The sequence below is a fragment of the Parasteatoda tepidariorum genome, chromosome 6, assembly GCF_043381705.1.
Source record: "Parasteatoda tepidariorum isolate YZ-2023 chromosome 6, CAS_Ptep_4.0, whole genome shotgun sequence".
NCBI classification, from domain to species: domain Eukaryota; kingdom Metazoa; phylum Arthropoda; class Arachnida; order Araneae; family Theridiidae; genus Parasteatoda; species Parasteatoda tepidariorum.
Window position 1 is genome coordinate 49,836,606 of NC_092209.1, and position 21,302 is coordinate 49,857,907.

The following is a 21,302-nucleotide window of genomic DNA, read 5'->3' on the forward strand; positions in this document are numbered from 1 at the left end:
GTTGAAAGAATGTGACTTAACATTTATTTTATGTTCACAAATTACGAGTAATTTTTTTCAAAATTTTACCAAAACGAACCTTTCACAAAATGTCTGGACAGACCCCTGATTATGCAGAAGCGTGCTTTTTACTTTGTTCTATTCAACGATTTCATAATTCATTCTACCACACTCCGTTTCGGCGTACCGTCTGTCCGTAACGTGTGATAGTGCCAATCATTTTACGTGTTTTACATTATTTTATCGTGATCGTGTGAAGTCTTTGCAAAGTTCTTAAAAGGTGCTTATTTTTTGCTGAAAGATTTGGCTACGCATCCTGTTAAAAAGTATCATAAATTGGTGAAATAAAGAAATTTTAAAAGCTAGGAAATATGCGTACCTTATAATAGCATGACAATATTTTTCAAAATAATAGAACTTTTTTTAATTAAATATGTTTTTGCTCATTAATTAAAATTTTTAACATCAGTGTCAGGTCAGCTAAAGTATTGCACTAAGTATAGAAGTTTTGACATTAACGATTTACCTAAGTGTTTTTAATTTTGTGTTAAAAAGCAACTTGTTTTGTGTACTTATATTGAAACTTATGTCTTTTAGTAAGTGGAACCTTGAGTAACACATTAAAGTACTGAGTTGAAGATTATGATCTAAACAGTGGGGAACCAGATGATGAAGAAGATGAATATGCAGTGAGTATTCTTACTTATCTTGGTCAAGGAATGGCTCAAAGAATTCTATTACAATTTTGTGTATTCCTTTTTGCTGCAATGATGGTGTGTGTATGAATTTTTTATCGGAGTGTCTGAACTAACAATATATTTATTGCCACCTAATTTACAACCCATTTTTTTCGAAATTTTGTCTACCCCCCCTATTTTGAAGGTCAGGAATCCAAATATGTAAAAAAAAATGCATGTTTATTCAGAGAAAGTACGTTTTTGTGTCTGATTTCGTAACTTAATTAATAGTTAGCACTAATTAATTAGCATATTGGAGGTCACCCCCGGGAACCATTAAGATTGACATTTAGATCGTGAAAATCCGATCATTAGAACAAAAGTTATTCAGGGTGATATCTTTTTTTTTTTGCGGACTGTACGCACTCTCTTGTGGACCGATGCAGAGAAGTCATGTGGTCCTTTTACATTCATAGGCTCTTGATACAGCTGCTTCTCTATTGTTCTCTATGCTTTCTTTTATCTCTATATTTGTTCTCTATATCATTCTTTTCGTTTTTCAAAGTAGTTGTCTTTCAATCTTTAGGAAAGCTGCCCTTAAGAAAATGCGTGTAATTATTTTTTTGAATACAACGAATCATTAATATTTTCTTTATTTAGCATACGCCATTTCCCCCAAAATCTACATTTTAGCTTATCTACTACTCGTATTTTGGCAGCACACAATATCAACTTACAAGAAATAGACTCTCTCATTAATAGTGTGTTAACTTGGTAACCATTCTGGCTATATTGGCGACTTTTTTGGAGACAAAAGACTTAGCTACCTTCCCGAAATTTCGAAGATCTCGATATATGAGAAAGAGAAAAGTATCTGAGAACTCCTTAGAGGCTTGGCGATTTTTCTCAAGGAAATTCTGTACATAATGGAACATTCTATTATTGATGCAAGAATCAGAGTACTTTCTTACATGAATCAAGTACCGTTGCTTTATATACAGGGCAAATTTACACACCAATTTTTGCATTTAAACCATTTCCTTTTATTTTAGATTTAGGCCATAAGTAAAAAAATAAATGCATGCATAAAAATTTCAATTTCTTTGCATATTTTGATAAGTAATGTAATTATAATTTTACGAGGTTTGTCCTAGATAGGACAAACCTCGGAAAAATGGCTCCTTGTACTACTTTTAAAAACTAGAAGAAATTAGTAATTTAGGTAAAAAATAAAAATGAAAACAATTTGAAATACTCATAGTTTTTAAAGTACTCTGCAAAACGGTTTCATAATATAGGTTTATTTGTAGAAAAAATCCATCAAAAGAATTATATATTTCGTAAACCTCAAAGATATTTTTTGGTTCACTGAACATACGTAATTTACATAGTACTGATAACTACGGAACTTAAATTGACATTATTATTCAAATTTTAATCAATACGTATTTTTATCCTCACCTAGAGAATTATATCCTTTTCTGATGAAGCTAATGCTTTTAATATTCATGTGTTTTAGCCGCATAGACAACCAGCAGGCAATGAAACCTGTTAATACTTGCGCTAATTGAGGTGCTGAAGTTAGAAGACCATTCTAAAATCAACAAAGGACACATATCAGAATAAAAACAAAATTCCGATTTTAAAGATAATTACAAATGTTTTTGTTTGTGCCATAACTCCAAATGTTATGTTTATAATATTTAAAATATAATTATACTATTTTAAGATGATGAATTTATATTATTTTTCAATGATTGAAATTGTGTTAAAATTTTTTTTTTTCATCAATTGATTAAAAAAATTTTAAGATCTTCCATTACAAAGTCAACCTGCAAAAAATATTACAGTATTTTGTAGTAAATATCCAGGGCTAAAGAAGAGAAGGGCTAGTTCATTTCTCTCTTAGAGCCGAAGTTACGATTTCTCTCCTTATGACGTCACGCCGCACACAGAAGTCGGAGACTGCGAACAAAGATATTATGAAAACTTTGCATCATTCCTTCTGCAAAAATAAGTTCAACTTTTTCTTGATATTAGATTTCAAACTTTACACAATTAACACATTATTTGCGCTCAAAAACATAGTTCAAAACATTTTCTTGGCCGTAATATTAAACTAAATACCATTTTAAACGAATAAAAATATTTTACTAGTTGTCGTAAATGACGTTACATATACTTTATTTTAAAATTTTCAGTTTTAATTTTCTTATTAAAAGAAATTAAAGCCTATATCGACTCTTTTTTAGCTACATATTGTTAGATAACAATAATTTGTTGGGTTAAATTTAGAATACTGATTTTAAAATGTGTCGTTAATGGTAATTTTTGTATACTTAATTATTAAGAAACAACAACCTTAAACGCTCATTACTGAAATAAAATAATAATTTAGGTTCCTAATAATATTAGAAAATTTACAATTGCTTATAGATATTTAAATTTAAGAGAACATAATGAAGAAAAATCATAAATATTTAGAATAACTATACATTAAAAACTATGCTATGAAATTAGAAGAATTTTAACTATTAATTATTTATACTTTTCATTTAAGTTTTTATTTTCTTTGACTCTATCCATTTTTAAATTTTTTTGCCTGCCTTTCTTTTCGAAGGAACGAGGTGGCTTCTATTTAGATGGTGAATTTTTATAAAAGTTCTTAGACGACAAAATAAGCGTATTGCTGTTTTATTCAGTGCGGGATATCGTCCCTCTAATTCATTTATAAGTTCTTTGATGACACTTTTTGATTTTCTATAAGATGTTCCATGCACACTTTGGAAAATGTTCTCATATTCCTTATATCCATGCTGCTGACGGAACAAATTATCCTCCCTTAAATAAGGAATTAATCCATTCCGTGTTGCTTCCCTGTTGTTGGATGAACTAAGAAGATGGTATTCCTTATTTTGAATCAATATTTTTAAGGCGAAATGCTACTTAACCAGCAATATAATTTAGTACTTTTTCTAGTGAATTGATCATTTTGTCTCCCAAATTAAGGTTAATATCCCAAGACATGGGAAGGAAGTTAGTTAAGTCCTGCATTATATCTTCAACGTTGTCTGGAATATCATTATTTTCGGAAACTATATTTTTTGTTTTGTCTTTATTAAATGCCTTTTCTAATAATTCCGATTTAAATAAACTATTTCTGAATTTTTTATTTCTGCTCATACTTTTGACGAAAGATTAGGTAGCTTATTTGCAATTAACAAGTGTTTAAATCTTTTAATTACTTCGGTAGGACTAGGATGGTCATTGAATCTGCCAAAACTTCTAATATGGCTAAACAAACTCTCGAGAGCATCTTGAGTTAATCTAGTGGTTAAAATATATCTTACACCGACGGATTTTAAATTTTCGAATAATGAAAATAAGGAAGATATAGAGATAATAATTGCTTTTTGAAATGGAAGTAGACATTTTTTTACCACTCACTCTCATTTTGCTTACGACTTCATTTAGAACAAATGGTTGAGATTGAAAATAATTTAAATTTCCAAAAGCAGCTTTCATGCCTTTTGCCGGAAGGGATTCTAAGCTCTTTCGGTTCATCATATCAAACGAATCATCGGCCAAATTTGTTTGAAATAAAGAGGAAAAATAAAAATTCAAAATAAACATTAATTTTTACTCACCTCTTTTACAGGTAGATGAAGAATCGAATCCAAATAGATAGGATGAATTGTTAGAAGGTAAAATACCATCCAGAATTGTCCAAACAATGATATAAAGAAAGCATAGGTGGGTAAGGAAGTTAGAATTCTTTTCCATGGGATAGGAGGATTCTAAGCAGGACATTAAGTATATCAATACTTTTGAAATAGAATTTATCATGGTATTGTGTTATGTGAAATAACAATGGAGTGTGGAAAATTTAAATAAATCTTAAATTAAAACAGCTTAAAACAACATTAAAATCATCTGATACATTAGTAAAAAGTGTACACTGAAGGCATCTATTGTATTTAGTAACACATTTTCTAAAAACTGTATTACATTGCAAATCTCAGCAATGATTAAGAAATCCATAATACAGAGATTCAGCTAAAATTAAATCCCGCAAAGGCAAGATTTCAGGAGATTTTACTTCTGCAGGTAACAGCCTACGGATGTAGCTACTAAATGATTTGAATGGTTTATTGCTTAGTATTTATAAGGAGATTCAGAGTACAAGGGGATAAAAAAAAGTTGTTAAGGAATTATGTTATAAATGTATAAATAAATGTTTGATATTTTATCACTTATCAGGATAAACTACTAAAGACTTTTTATTTCCTTTCTGTTGAACTTCTTTAAACTTTTTTTGATTTCACTAAAAGTTGGTACGATGTACTATGACTGGCTTCATAGAATAGAATTGAATAAAGGGAAAGCATATTTTTTAAGAATATAAGCAAGTAAAAATAAGATTTCCTTTAACAGAATAATTAAAAAATATATATAATTTCTAGATTGAAATGAACTATAATAAATCTTTTAAATTTAGGATGATTTGCATCTTAATGATATGTTTTGTACTTAAGTTTTCTAATGCTTTTAACCACTATAATTTCCTTAAATATGACTTATGAAGTGTCTCATTGTTTAATAGCTGTGCAGGAGAACATGTTACACTCACGCAAACGTATTTTTATAACCGCCGTTCAACAGCCGACCCAATTTTTGGGTTTACGACTACTTATTTTCAACTCCGTAGCCTTGTAATTTTGATCCCAATCCAGAGGACAGGGGAACTCCTGGATCAAATATTGGGAGAAATTTGCCTTCGTGGAGGTTCCTTTTTGATGGAACTAACCCGCATTTGCGTTACATGGAGAGAAAGAACACGAGACCCTGGTACGGTTAGCTTGACGGCAAGGGGACTCTAACCCATGATCCGTCTACCACTGAAGATATTTCACGTCAGCATTGTGGTCGGTGCAAGCCGGAAGCCATCGCCGGAAGTATCGACCAGTCATCGCCGGGATCGAACCACTGTTCACCTCATTAGAAGGCGAACACTCTATCCCCTGAGCCATCGCGGCTCCACGCAAATGTATTAGCAAGTTCTTAATCAATTAAAACCATTAGCATCTTATTTACAGCAGTTTATTAGATGTACCTGTGCATTAAATTTGATGCGGCCAGTGTGAAAAGAGGAATCATTGCAAAATGACGCAAAGTTTAAATGTCAAGTTTTGCTTCGAATAAGACATTTAGTGACGATATATATATATATATATATATACACACTGGTGTGCAAAATGTAAGCAACAAGTGCGTTTTTTGTCTTAACTCTACAAGAAATCATCCGATTGACATGAGATTTGAATATGATGTACATTATTTTGTACTTAAACGATTGTAAAAGAATAATGGCGCAGAAATTAATATAAAGCTTAAAGTAGGGTATGGAACAAAAAAAAGGCTTTATTTGACATATAGTGGAGTTACACATGATTGCCTGAAGAAGCGTAAGTACAACTGGCAGATGTTCCCTAGTGTGGGATATGCCCTCCCTTTACTGTAATTGTTGCTTGGCATCATCTCTCCATACTAAGCACCAGATTATCCAGGAGTTCTTTGAGTAAACGTCTCCATTCCTCCTTTAGCGCATCTTTCAGCTGATGGGTGTTACCAGGAGGATACTGTCGTGTCGCAAGACGTCTCCCTAATGTATCTCACTTATACTCTATGGGATTTAGATCTGGAGAGTAAGCTAGCCAATCCATTCGTGTGATATCTTCCCTTTCCAGTAGCTCTTGAACATTGGCAGTACGGTGTGGCCGGGCATTGTCATCCATAAAAATGAAGTCTGGTTAAAGGGCCCCTCGGAACAGACGCACATGGGGTAGGATTACCTCAGTGCAGTAGCAGTCTCCAGTTGCAGAACCTCGGTCGAAGATCTGAAGCTCAGTCCGCCCGCTCAACATAATGCCACCCAGACTACAACTCCAGGACCACCGTAACGATCTCCTTCCGCGATGTTATTGGGATGAAATCGAGCTCCAACCTCTCTCCAGATCAACTGACGTTGAGAATCGCTTGTAGCACTAAAACGACTCTCATCTGTAAAGAGAACGCGACTCCATTGATGAGGTGTCCAGGTTTCGTGTTCCCTGCACCACTCTAAACGGTGCCGCCGATGGCTAACTTTTAAAGGCATGCAGCGTTCAGGACGTCTAGCAAATATGCCACCCTTGTGGGGACGTCTGGCCGCTGTAAATCTTGATACTTGCTGTCGTCCTGTGGCTGTGCACAGTTGCTGAGATAAGGCCCTCGCTGACTGAAAACGGTTTCTTTTCGCCTTGAGGACAATGTAACGGTCATCTCTTGGTGTTGATATCCTTGGACGGGCACCACCAACCTTCCGAACAGCTGTACCAGTAGTTTTAAAGGCATTCCAAGCACGAGAAACAACACTTTTGTTAATCCCGAACTCTTCGGCGACACTGGTCATACTACGCCCCTCTTCAAGCTTCCCAATCATTCTTCCTCGAGTAAAGTCGTCTAAATGATTTCTTGAAGACATGTTTCACAAAACAAATCACTTGCACTTGCAGCTAATGTCTTTAACTACGGTGCTCTTCATCCTTTTATCACAGCTTTGACCTGCGCAGGCCGACACACAAGGTTTACTTACACTTACATCACCTACGTCGTTTTATTTCTAAAATTTGCATACAAATAATCTTTCTACTGAATTACGTGCATATTATACTGCAATTTCATGGCCATCTTATACTTTGTTGGGGAGCTGTGGACGATAAACCACTTGTTGCTTAAGTTTTGCACACCAGTGTGTGTGTGTATATATATATATATATATATATATCACCCCCCAATGTACCATGACACAAAATGAAGAGTGCCATAAAATTAAAATGTCTAACAGATGCGTAGTATTCATATTTTAGTTTTTAATGTATTGAAATACACCATCAAGTTTTCGTGAAAAAAAGGAAGGAAAAGTATACATTTTCTGACTTATAAAAAGGAAGGCAGAAGCAATGAAATTTATCATTAAATGCATGACAAATGATAAATAAATCTAGAGCAGCCNCTATTGCACGCCACACCGGCCCTCAACAAGGCATTATGGTCTGGGGTGACATTTCCTTTGACAGCCGGACCCCTTTGGTCGTCATTAGAGATACACTTACTGCATAGCGGTACGTCGACGACATCCTAAGACCTGTTTTGCTACCGTTCTTTTTGCAGCATCCTGGGCTGGTTTTTCAGCAGGACAATGCCAGACCACATACGGCACGTGTTGCTATGAACTGTCTGCAAGCTTGTCAAACTCTTCCTTGGCCTGCCAGTTCACCAGATCTCTCTCATATCGAGCATGTCTGAGATATGATGGGAAGGCGATTGCATCTGGCACGGAATGTTGACGACTTTGTTCGACAATTCGATCGAATTTGGCAGGAAATACCGCAAGAGACCATCCGGGAGCTTTATCAGTCTATGTCACGCCGTGTGGCAGCTTCTATCCAGGCTAGAGGCGGGTCAACACCTTATTGAACTTGTTATTGTAACTCTGTAATGAATTATTCAATATTTCTGAAATTTTAATCATCAAACTTCTGTACATTGTCTTCCCATCCACCAATTTTCGTTTTAATCGGACAACTCCTTCTTGGTGCGTCGATTTTTTTTGTTATAGAGTGTATATAAAATCAAAATCTGAGGTGCTTATGCGATATTTCAAAAGAAAGAATAATTATCCTAAGATAAATTCCTTTTTCATAATGCGTCTATAACGCTAAAATATTAAAATGCCATTGAAAATAAGTTTAAGATAAAAGTAAGCAGAAAAGAAACTTACCGACATGGGGTAAAAATTAAAAATAGATACACTAATCTAACAGTTAAAAAACATTCGCTAAAGAAATGATGTAAAACAGTGCTTATAGCTTAAATCGTGTAAAATGATATCTATATAGTAATCGTGTTTTGTAGTTGTGGGAGAAAGCGGTGAGTCCGACATTCGTAGTCTTCAATAAGAAAGAGTGCATGAGCTATATGTATTGGCTGACGACTGTGATTGAACACCAGACCTTTGGGTCTGTAGCCTAATACTGTAACTGCTGGAGAAAATGATTTCAGTGTTAGGTACTGGCATGATGTATACGCGTCAAGTCAAAATAACCTTAGTCTTTTTATTTTCATTCAGAATTTTTATATTTTAAGTTTTATAGTCTCCGTCTTATTTAAGAATGCATTTCATACCTGTTGAGCTGTGTTTCCGTTTGTATGTTCCAGAATATATTGTAACTCTCGTTCTGAAATTCTCGTATCATCTGTTGGATTTTCTGCATACAAGGTTAACAGAAGCACGCTGACTAGTAATCCGAATAATCCTGGAAAATTTATATTTACGAAAGTAATAGAATTGTCAATTTTACGCTTAGGAAATTTAAAATTCAAAATCGATGTCTGTATTTTTAATAAAAAGTTTCTTTATGCAATTCTTAGGTTGAAAACGAAAAATGACTAATAATGTAGCGTAATTAGTTTAGATGAACAAATTAACGTACCAAAAAAGTAAAATATTAATGGCCATCCACCATCTAAGTTGATTTCACTAATAGGTCCAGATATTAAACTTCCGACAGAGGCACCCGTTGGGAAGCCAAGATATAAAAACGTTGCAAGATAACCTCTTTCTTGTATAGGAAACCAACGTGCCGTTAAGAGAGCAAATGCGGCAGCTGGTGGACCCTGTAAATTAGAGTTGTTTTGAGTATAGGATATGTTCTAACAGAAATAGTCATTCTCAAGTACCTAGTGAATTTAATGCTTGTTCAGTTCCTACTATTCGTATTCTATATATATTCATAGTTCATGTTCAAATTTCCAATCGTTAATAAAATAGGTTTGTTTTAAGTTAGGTTTGTAAAAGTTAGGTTTGTTTTAAGTATATGAGCTTTTCTCACAAAAATAGTCATTTTCAATTCTCTATTAATGTATTATATGCCTCTCTTATTGCTTATGCACAATTTTTGAGGTTGAAAAGTGTCTGCTAGTATGCATTTCACCAGAATAATAAAAATAAGATAATTTGAGATCAATAAGATAATAATTAAATAAAATAAGATAATTCGATAAATAATTTAAGATATTGCAAGATTAATAAGATATTTTTTTTAAATTTTCACTCATTTTATGTCACTAAAATACACAAATAATATGTCATCACAGTTTGAAGTGTTGAAATGAAAAAAGTATATTAGCTTTTTCAATTCGTTAAAGAAGCTCTCGAGATTTGACAAAATACGCAAAAAGTAAAATTAACATTAATTCGTCATTAAAGTAATTTGAAAATTTCTTGAAATATAAAGTTATTACAGTATTGGAAAATTATCTGCTTTTTCGACTAGCAAATTTGGAGCAACATTTTTTTATTTATTACTGAACTGGTTTCAATTTCATTACATATTATCGTTTTGATGCAGATTTCAATTTGAAAAATCATTAGAAATAATCCTGCATTTGTGCAGAAAAAGTATAGGATTTGGCTGTGGGAGAGTGATGGTCTATGTTGGCACCTTCCAATAATGGGCGCACCGATCTATATATCATTCGAAATAGAGCTCTGACTAGTCGCCGATATAGGGATGAGATTCTGATATTTATTGTAGTCCCTCATGCAACAGCAATTGGTGATAACTTCATGTTAATGGAAAACAATTGCACGCCACATCGTTTTAACTTGGTGAATCCTTTCCTTTTGAAGGAAGGAATCATACGAATGGATAGATCAGCGTGTTCTCTGGACATGAACCCAATCGAGCATGTTTGGGACTTTCTAGGCAAACGAATTGCTGGACACCTACTATCCCCACAAACTGTCCAAGAACTGGAACATCTTCTGGAGGAGTGGGATAGAAAACACAGCCTCTTATTAATAACTTCATGCCTCAAAGATGTTTAATGTTGCTGGTCGTCCGAGGAAACCATACTTTCCACTAAAAATGGATTTTTTTGTAAAAGAAACAACTTTTTTTATTTGTTTTTCTCATATGCACCTATATATTTCTTTTGGTCCCCAAATGCTCAATAAAATGCATTTTTTTCTGCCAAAAAATGACATTTTTATCTCATATAGCCTACTACGTCTATCAATAATGCATCAATCATTCAAACAATTCTCCAGGTGCAAGACAACAACCCACAACAATCAAATACAGCTCGTGAGCTAACAAATATCACTGATGATATCTTTAAAATATTTAAACAATTGTATTGTGCATAGGTAAATTTAAAACAATGGTTAACGCTTAAGCAATCAGAAAATTCCATTTCTTTTTTAGCTCATCCCGCTGGAACGGTAACTTACACTTACCGGAATCTTTCCAGAATGTTTTAAAATATTTTCGTAATAAGATTGCCAGATTACAAAATATGAAAACAGAACTGCAAATAGAGGCTTGGCAAATCAAAAGCTCTTCAGTACTGCAGTAAGAACGAGCCATAAAAGTTCCTTCTATTTACACTTCTAACCTCTATATGCGCTTCTGTTTTCATATTTTGCGATCTAGCAATCTTATTACAAAAATATTTTAAATCATTCTTGAAAGATTCCGGTACGCGTAAGTTTATTTGAATTCGCTACTCGCTTTATAGATTTTGCTTTGTGTTTTGTTCCGAATATTTTTTTTTTCATTTTTAATTTTCTGTTTTTTTTTACATGATACGTTTTATTTCGTATATATTTTTTACTCAATGATTTCTATTTTCGTTTCAATTTTTAGTGCTCCTCGCACTACTGTATTGATATATTTTGCTTTGACTATATTGATACAATATCAGAAAGCACAACTTTTCGTGTATATAATCGTGGGAGCTGATGAAGAGATTATATCTTTTCATTATTTTGTTTACCTATGAAGAGATTATATCTTTATTTACGGATTTTTATTTTTATTTATTTCTTTTTTTAAATAATATTCTTCTTTTCTTTTTTAAATATTCTGTAACTTTTTCCATGTTTTTTTTTGCCAGACATGTTTAACAGTTGCTGATAAAAAATAAATTTATGTCTAATTAAAAAAAATCTATACAATACCTGGAACACTCCTCTGATAAAATGTACAACTGCAAGCAAATATGGATGTATCCTGGCAGCTGCAGGGGATACTAAATTGCACAGAGAAGTGCCTAAAATACTTGTAAATAATATTCGTTTTACTCCATACCGCCTGGAAAGAAAGCCCCCAGGTATTATTGTAATAAGATATCCTATATATCCAGCACTCAGTATATATCCTTGGATTTCAGGATTCCAATTGAATTCTGGAACTTTCTTCAACTAAAAAAAATATAGAAAGATATTGCACATTTAACGAAATTACGAGTTTCAGTTTTTTCAATTCGGTCAATTTTTATACAAAACTTGTTGAGATTAGGAATGAGGCTCAGCATTTATTATTTCATGATCTTTTGCAAACTTAATGTAGGCCGTAATATCAATTCGGTGCAGGGAGGGAAAGAGCTTCAGGACTTTTACAAACAGGAAATCGAAAATTAGCATTTTTTGTAAACAAAAAATTTTTTGCAAGCAGCTATGTATGCAATGCAGCTGTTGAAGAGATTTTTCTGTTTATCACGAGTTTAAGGCTCTTTAAATTTATTTTTGATGAAAATTTTGTTACGTGTATCTACAATAGATAATCACAAAGCACAAAACAGAATAAAATATGTCTGAGAGGACACGTTTTAAGCCTTTCGCTGGAGTGCTTAGTTGTTACATTGTTAAAATAAGCACTTTAGTTGAAGTTATAGTTGTTAAAGTTATTAGATTTTATTTGTTAGTTACTTGTGTAAACTGTAAGCTAGATTTTATTTATTTGGTTTAATAGCATATGTAAGTTGTGAGTTAGAATTTGTTTATTCGCTTGTTATGGCGATATTATAGAGCAAATTTTTGTGTAAATAAAAAGAGTTATGTTACTCATTCTTTGTAAACTGGAGTCTGAATTACTTTAATTTCATTGAGTAAAGTCGAGAACAAAAGAGCACGGTACTTTCCGGTAGAGTCTCGCAACAAAAGTTCTGAAATTTTTTTAAAATTTTATTTTACAGCTCAATATTTTATATTTCCGTCTTCAGGCAGTATTGTTTATTTATTTCCACCCTCTTGATATAAACTTTCAGCAACTATCAGCCATTAAAAAATAAATGTTTTTCTCACATAACTTCAATAAAAAGTCATGCATAGCAAAAAAAAATTCAGTATCATTTTTTTCAGGGACTTAATGCTGCTTCGAATTTTATTGAGAAGGACACTTGTGGCGTAACTACCACTACGATTATTAAGCATCAATTCACTAGTATATAAGACATGCTAACTTGATTCAATCTTGATGTACCTGTTGATAGATGAAGGTTGGCATTGTCGATTTCTACTCACCCCACATTGGTGACCTTAGGACGTGATATGATCACGACTACTTCGATGGATGGTCCACATTGAACAGTTGACTTGCTATATGTGACTGCGTCTTCGTCCTCCTTGCTCTGTTGCTACTCAGTCTCATTTATTCACAACAGGATTCTTCACACATTCGACTTCTTATAGCAACACTGGAGTGTCCACACACACAATCAAGAGCTTAATACAGTTCTCATGGCTAAAGCTCAAACCCGGTGGCCTTTATCCAGCTCTCCAGGCCTTTCTCAACTACAGCAACTAGTGGCATCCGTTCATCGAAATCTATCCCTGATAAAATTCTGGTGGAGGAGTTTTGTAGTGTAACTACAACTACGATTATTAAACATCAATTCACTTGCATATAAAATATGCTAACTGATTCAATCTTGAGGTGCCTTTTGATAGAGGGAGGTTGGCATTGTCCAATGGCCTCACCCCACACGTTCTGCTTTTTGTTTGCGCATTGGTTTCGAAGGATTTTGCACTAATCTTACGTAATTTAAAAAAAATGTTTCAGAAACAATATTTAACCAACTTACTAAATTTGTAGATTCACTTTCTAAATATGAAGTTTCGCAATCTGTTACTGTCTTATTTTTCGAATTCGGCAGAGTAATGCTGGTGTTAACCATTGCTACTATAGCGAAGCTGATATTTATGCGATGGGACTGCGCCACCATACCACACAAAAAAGCTAGCAATGTGACCACATAACGTCTTTGAAAAATTCTATGGCCTGAAAATAGAGAAATAAACAGGAAAAAAATCCATAAGCAAAGTAATTTTTGATATATCATCTGTATAAATTGGATAATGGATCAGAATTTGAAATGAAATATTTATTTGTAAAGCTGTTCACATAACTCCATGTTTAAAGTATTTTGCAGAGTTTACTGTTCAAAGTTTGACGCATGTGAAAATAATTCTACAAGTCCATCTTTGTAAAGTTTGTAAGTCGATAATTCCATATATCCAAGTCTTTGCTTGTTTCTGTACGGTTATATTAATAGAATAGATGAGCAAATTTTCACTGATTTATAGTTTTAGTTAATTTTGTTTACTTCTCTTTATTTAATTATTGTGACTTTGTTTTATTTTACTAAGATCAATTCAGTTCTAATTCCTAGTGCACTTTAGCATCCAAATAGAGTCTCGGTGCTGCCATCTAGTGTGGCAGAAACTAGATCTCCAAATTAACATGGCCAACGGTATCTCACCCATTGGGGTGGTCCTGAAAGAGTGGATACCACTTCTGGAGAACACACTAGGTCTGCTCATCGAGAAGACTGATTGTGCAGCTCATAGGAAATAAAAAAATTCAGTTCTTTTTATTGTAGCATTTTTTTTGCTTTATTTTAAAAAGATTTATTCATTCAAGTTTGGATTAGGTAAGTTTATATAAGTACTAATTTTAATTAATTAATTTATTTTTCATATTTCCTACCCGTGTAGAGCCAAAGTTTATAAATCGTTTTTTATACCTTAAAAGAGCGTCTATATACTTTATTCATGGAAATGAACTTAAGCCATACTTAAGGACAATTCACTCTAACGTTATCATGAAGCTTTTCTAAAAATTTCATCAAGACCAACATTTTATTTTAAAAAAAGCCCTTGGGTCCTTCGGCAACATTTAAAGAAAATGGTTTGTTAATTCTGAAAATTTGAAAAGTTATCACTATACAGTTTTTAATTTAGTGCCTCTTTCATATTATTTTGTTTATTTCTGTTGGAAAACAATTGTACCATAAATGAATAATAGTTCATTGTGATTTATAGATTTAAAATTGAGTTTTTAAGGTTCGTTTCAGTAAAAATTATTGAATTAAGATTGCATTTCGTGGATTTACGTTAGTATTTTGAAATTTTTTCACATTGTTCATTTGTGTAAAAACATAAAATTTTCTAGTTAATGTTAAATCATTTATCTTATACTTTAGTTTTAATTTAACACCTTCCCTTACATTACCTTTGCCTTAACATTTAGCTTATAGTTTAGTTTTGTCTTTCTAAAAAGCTGTTTTGTCATATTTTTATTTACTATTATTTATTGCATTTTGTTTTATGATAATTTCTACCATAAACAGTTTTTGGTTTATTAAATGAAAAGGTTAAACGGTGCATGCCATCCATAAAAATTTGCATTTTATTCAACAACATCAGGCGCAGAAGCCGTTTGGTCCAGTGCAGCCATTTTACCCCCCCCCCCCCCATTGAAAAAAAAAACACGTCGTTTTTTTATATGCTTTAACATTGGAGAGGAAACTCTTCATAAATTCTCCGTGTTTGTGGCAGAAAGAAAGAAAGAACGAAATTTGTTGCGCAAACGATTTTATTAATATTGCTCAACTGGTTCATGGTAAGGTAATTTGCAGCTTCTGTTTGTCTGAAGACTGGAGCACCCGTTAGAAGACTGTCTTAGCTCCTCAGACACCCAAGCCGCTTCTAACATGAAGGACAGACGCTGGGTACGGATTTGGATCGGAGTTTTCCTTCTCCTAGGTATCTCTCTCAGTCTGACTACCCAATAATCTGAATCCTATTCTCTGATAGCGGCAGCTCACTGCAACATCTCAACAACCGGACCCAAATTGGCGACAAAACCAGTATTTCCATCGTAAACAACCTAAAACTCTTGTCCCTCCAACATAATATTCACCTGCAGAGGGTTCCTTCTCACGTCGGTTTCTATGGTAATGATTTAGCGGACAGCCTAGCTAAAGAGGGTTGCAGCTAACCGCACCTTACCTATCTTGAACTTTACTCCCTGAAGAAATCCCAGATTCTCAGAGACTGGTTGATTCCCCCCACCCACCATTGGTACAAGGGAAATAAGCCTGGAGCTTCTTTGATCCTTCACTTTGAAAGGAGAGTTTTCACCACCATCTCCCACCTAGCTACCGGCCATCTTAAAGGTTTTCTATTTTCCGAAGGAACTAAAATCCACCTACACCGGGCTTCCGCCGATCACATCCTGAACTGTCTTGGTCTTCTCTGGGAAGAAATTTACTCTACTCCTCTTTTGGTGTTTGATTTTCTTCAGGTCAACGGGTTCATAGATCTGGTCTGACTTCGTCAGGCCGGAAGAGGATAAACAACAACAACATTAATATTGCTAAGTTTCTTTTTCTGAACTAAAAATATAGACATTTAATCACAGAGAAATATTTAAGTGTCAAATGATAAAACATTAAAAAAAGGCGACGCTTTATTTTTTTATTTTTATCAATGTTCTTCGAAATGGCTACGCTACGCCGCGCTACGGCAAAAAACTTAACTACTAGTTAGTTAGTAGTTAGTTGAGTTTATCGTTTTCTGTTATTATTTTTAGTAAATTTATGAAGTGTTATGTAATCGTTTGGTTATTTGTTTTAATATAGTTCTATGAAATGCTTAGATGTCGTGTGATTTTTCACATTGTGTAAATCAGATTCCAATTTATTTTTAAAATTTTAATTTCTCATAATTTTTTTTTGTACATATATTTATTTGAACAGTATATAATACGTATTAACATGATTGAAATACATCATTAATGCTTTTAAGCTAATGGAATGATATTGAATATTTAGCGCACCGCAATTCATATGAAGTTATGAATACTATTCGCGATCGCAACGCTCGAGTACGCCCTCTAGCGGGAGCCTGAAAATATTGGGCATTAGTTTCATCATAATTTTTGGCAATGACGGACGCTATTTTCTTAGCAGCAAATAAGAAGCAAAATTTCCCTAAGGAAAAGATAGAAGAACTTGAAAAAACTAATCAGAACATGTCGAACAATGAAGCAGAACACGCCAAGAATTTGAAAAAAAATTTCTCAATAATTTTTACCTTTTCTATTACCAACAACATAACTTCCGATTTCATCATCATTTGCAGTTACAGATGTGTATATTACGGTAAAATAATTTTTTCTGTCTTCAATTCATTACGAATTAAAGTGAAGTCAACATTGCTTTCGTCATTCCAATGAATAAATGTGAATTCAGAAAGCACACAGAACTGCATAATAGTTAAAGAATAATCTTCTTCTTTATAGAATAGTATATATTTCTGTATCTATATAATTCGGAAAACAACAATAAAGAATCATCCGAACTACTTGAAATAGTATCATTTGTGCTGATTATTAATAAATTTTTATCGTTTTCTTGGTAAGTACTTTATAGTTTTGAAAGAATAATTTTAACTAAATTCAGCTATTCTGTTTTAAAGTTACATATTGAAATTCATATCGAGATCTTACAATTTTGCTGTGTGGCATGTTATCTAAAAATAATGAAGGGATAATCGTATTATTTGAATATAAAATTTTCAAATGAAGAACATTTCATTTGGAATTCTGCGGATTTATAACACAGGTGAGCGTTATGATTTTTTTAATAAAAAATTTGCTTGTAAAAAATTTTTTTTCTTATTTGATGATCGTTCTCCACAGAATGGTTTTTTGCGTGATTAAGAACTATAAGAATAAAGAAACGAAACAATATTAAAGTTTTTATTTCGATATGAAGAATTTTTAAAATCGTTTTTTATCCTAAGAATTCTTTATTTTAAGTTTTTTAGTTTATAATTTTTCTATAAAAATTGTTGGCAAAATACTTTTTTTTGAAAAATTAATTCGTATAACATTATGTGTTAATGTATACTTCTTGCATATTCTAATGTTTGAAGTAATATGATTCAGAAAAGTATGGAATAAAAATTCGGTACTTACGTATTAACGACACCGCAGCTACAGATTTGGCGGTTTTTAAGTGTCGCCAATCTACACTTAAAATTTTTGCGACAAATCATGAAACAAAACCCTTTATTTATAATCAAAGTAGTCAATTGGATTTCGGTGGAAAATGGGCCGATATAGAGTTTAGCATAGATTCAAAACAAACTCTATTCTCTTTCACCTACCTGATGAAGTCGCCATATGAATTCTAATAAATAAGTTTCCAAATTAAATAACATTTCCAAAACATACGTTTACAAAGATAAAACTTCATGTTATGGGAATTGGTAAATTTTCGTTTTTTCGGTGAAATATTTCGCTCCTGAAAAAATAAAATTGCATCTTGTTTTGTTTTTGGCAAATCCCAAAGATGCATTTTCGTAGCAACAAAAAATCGCGTCAAAAAAGAATTGTTTTTTTGTTTTGTTTCGTAAGCATTCTTTATTTTACGTTTTTTAGTCTCTAAATAATGACTTTTATTGAAACTTAAAATTTTTTAATATAAATTGTTGTCAAAAACTTTGTTTGCAAAATTAAATAATGTAAAATTATGAGGCTTTATGTCCTACTCTTTGTTCATTTTAATTTTTGAAAATAAATGATTCTTACAACTATGGAATGTAAAGTTTAAATGGGCCTTTCATGTTTTATCATTAAGCTTAGTAAAACTATTTCTTAGGCACTAGGTTTTAACTCTTATAAGAATATACATATAGTTTTCTGTTTATTTACAAATATTTTTTCGATGCGTTTTGGATTTTCCTTCTCTAAAATAAAAGAGATACCATTTTGTTTTCGTTTGCATAAGAAAGAATATCAAACATTTTTCTTTTTTAAATTTAATAAGCCACAATAAAGTAGGAACGTTACATTGCTACGCGCTACATTAAAGACGTCTCCAGAGTAACTGAATGATTGTTCATATAGAAATAGCAGGTATTCGTCTCATACAACAACGCCCCCTATAGTTCGTTGCAATCGCGGATTGTATGCATCTACTGCGCAGTTAAATTGGTAAGTAGCATTAACCATCTAGACGAAAAAGTTTTATCCTACCACCAAAATACAAATCGATTTTAATTTTTGAAAAAAAATAAACATCAGTAAATGTTTCTTCAAATTTTTAATCTGTTAAGCATCGGATTTCTTCTTTTACTTTTCGCTTTTTTTTAATTCTTTTTTTAAAAAATTTAAAGCGGACTTTTTTCAGCTTTAAAAGGAAGAAAAAATAATAATCGCAGAATATTGCAGAAATATAAGCATCTTATTGAAAAATTGACAAATTTAAAAGTAGCAGCATTATTATTATTGTTATGACTTAGAAACCATCAGTATTAAAGTTTCGGAAAAATTTTTTCAAGTCAAAGTTTAGTTTAATTGTTTTTATTTTTTCAAGTCAAAGTAACAAAAACATTTTGTTTATTTTTATTACAAATTTAAAAATTTTGATTTTTAAGAATTATTGATTTTTATAAGACTTTTATCTTTAAATGATATATTAAGAAATCAAAAGATAACTTTTTATGAAAGTTATGAAAAGGAAATAACACCTGATATTTTTCCTAAATATTGAATTAAAAATTTAAATTATAAATTTTATTTGTGAAACTCTTATAAGTTTTATTTAAAATTTTGTATAGTAATCTCATATTAGACTTAGACTAAGAGGTTGTGCAACTCCAAACAGCTGGGCACATCGACCAGAGGTCTATTGTATCCAAATTTCATATTAAAATCAATATTAATAATTTTTTCAAAACATGAATAAATATTTACATAATAAATTATAATTTTATACTTAATGATAATTTGAATCAGAATTATCTATTTCAATCTGCATTAGGGTTTGGAGTGAGTCCTCATAAAGGTAAATTGTCTCAACTGTCGCAATTCCCTTTTTTGTGTAAGTTGTATCAATTCAAAGATTTTATGGTGAACTAGTTGAATACAACTGTGAACTAGTTTTATGTTGAACAAAGATTTTATGGTGAACTAGTGAATTAAAAAAAGAAAAGAATCAATAAACCAGTACTCAGAAGAAAAAAAAAACGCTATCATGCTTAAAACTGAAAGACAACATACCAACGCTATTAAAGAGCTTGATGGAAGAACCAGGTTAATAACATTTTTAGGGGAATTAATGAATTAGACAAGATAACATAAAGTGGTTGTGTCAATATGGGTATGTTTAATGTAACAAAACTGCTTTTGCTTTCACTTTTATCTCAACATAACTAATCCATATTAGTTTTTAGTATGCTTGGATGATTTTTATTTCAAATTAGGCAGTGGTAAGTAAAATAAAGCAAATAATTATTAGTCCCAACTTCGAATAAATTGGTAATAAAATATTTCGGATACCACTTCTTTTTTTCGTTTGGAAAATGTCCCTTACCTAGTTCTTCCACTAAGTTTTTAAAATTAATATAGCTTAAATAACTTCAATTTTTTATTTAATATTATATGCTGTAATCTTCGGTGGCTTGACATTATTGAGGTAGGCAAAGCTCGTTGTTTATAATTCATATTATTGGAATAAAGATAAAATGTGTTTAGCCACTGGAAAATATTTCATATGTATGGAAAATATATGGAAAATATATATGCCATATATATGGAAAATATATATGCCACTGGAAAATTATTTTCTGAAAGTAAGGAAAACCAATCGTGGAATTCTCATCAAAACAAATTCACCAATTACCATATTACCAGTAGTACATATTACCGTCAGTGCTATACATATGAATTGAGCGCCATCTGTGAATGACGATTTTTTACGATTTTCTTAAACGAATTTCCTATTAATCTTTCCTTCATGACCTTGGCTTCTTAGCACATAGCTTGATTTGTTTTATTTCAATTAATACACATTATCAGTATTAATAGAGCATTAGTGTGAATAATAATATTCAGATTACGCGAATAAGTACCTTTTATCCTTATTTTTGCTTTTTAGTTCAGAAGTTCCTTTTTTTTATTTCAATTAATACATATAACCAACATTAATTAAGCATAATTGTCGTCAATGATAGTATGACGATTTTTTATGGTTTTTCTAGACAAATAAATACCTTTAATCTATTAGTTTTGCTTTCTAGTACATAGCTTATTCCTTTTATTTCAATATGCATATTATTACCTTAATTAATTAAGCCTCTTTGGCGTCGATTTTTCAAGTTCTTCCTAAATAAATTAGTACAACTTTCTGCTTAATTTTGCTTATGAATATATAAATATTATTTTTTCTATTCCGTTTCCGTTGGTTTTAAATAAGTAATTTTTCAGAAACAAGTTTAAAAGAGTTAATATAAACAAATTAAAAGCGTGTGGTACCATACAAAGTATGGTGACGTAAATCACGCGTGCTACCACGTAATGTTCATTGAATTTATCTGACTTAGCGAATATTAAATAATTAAATATTTAAATACGCGTAATAATCCAATTTTTCATCAAATAGAGTAAT

The 21,302-nt window shown here is 32.0% G+C and overlaps 1 protein-coding gene across 2 annotated transcripts in view; it reads right to left on the reverse strand.

The window, feature by feature from the left end:
- LOC107443283 (putative inorganic phosphate cotransporter) overlaps nucleotides 1-21,302 on the reverse strand; it is a 32,817-nt gene that overhangs the window by 6,746 nt on the left and 4,769 nt on the right. For both annotated transcript variants that reach the window (XR_011637021.1, XM_016057102.3), the window contains exons 2-7: nucleotides 13,647-13,843; nucleotides 11,743-11,985; nucleotides 9,212-9,395; nucleotides 8,904-9,034; nucleotides 4,325-4,474; nucleotides 2,139-2,271 (exon numbers count right to left, since the gene is read on the reverse strand). Coding sequence is in view for 1 of the 2 variants with exons in the window: in XM_016057102.3 (XP_015912588.3) it covers nucleotides 2,139-2,271; nucleotides 4,325-4,474; nucleotides 8,904-9,034; nucleotides 9,212-9,395; nucleotides 11,743-11,985; nucleotides 13,647-13,843 (1,038 nt within the window). In the remaining variant the exon portion in view is untranslated. The remainder of the gene's footprint in view (nucleotides 1-2,138; nucleotides 2,272-4,324; nucleotides 4,475-8,903; nucleotides 9,035-9,211; nucleotides 9,396-11,742; nucleotides 11,986-13,646; nucleotides 13,844-21,302) is intronic.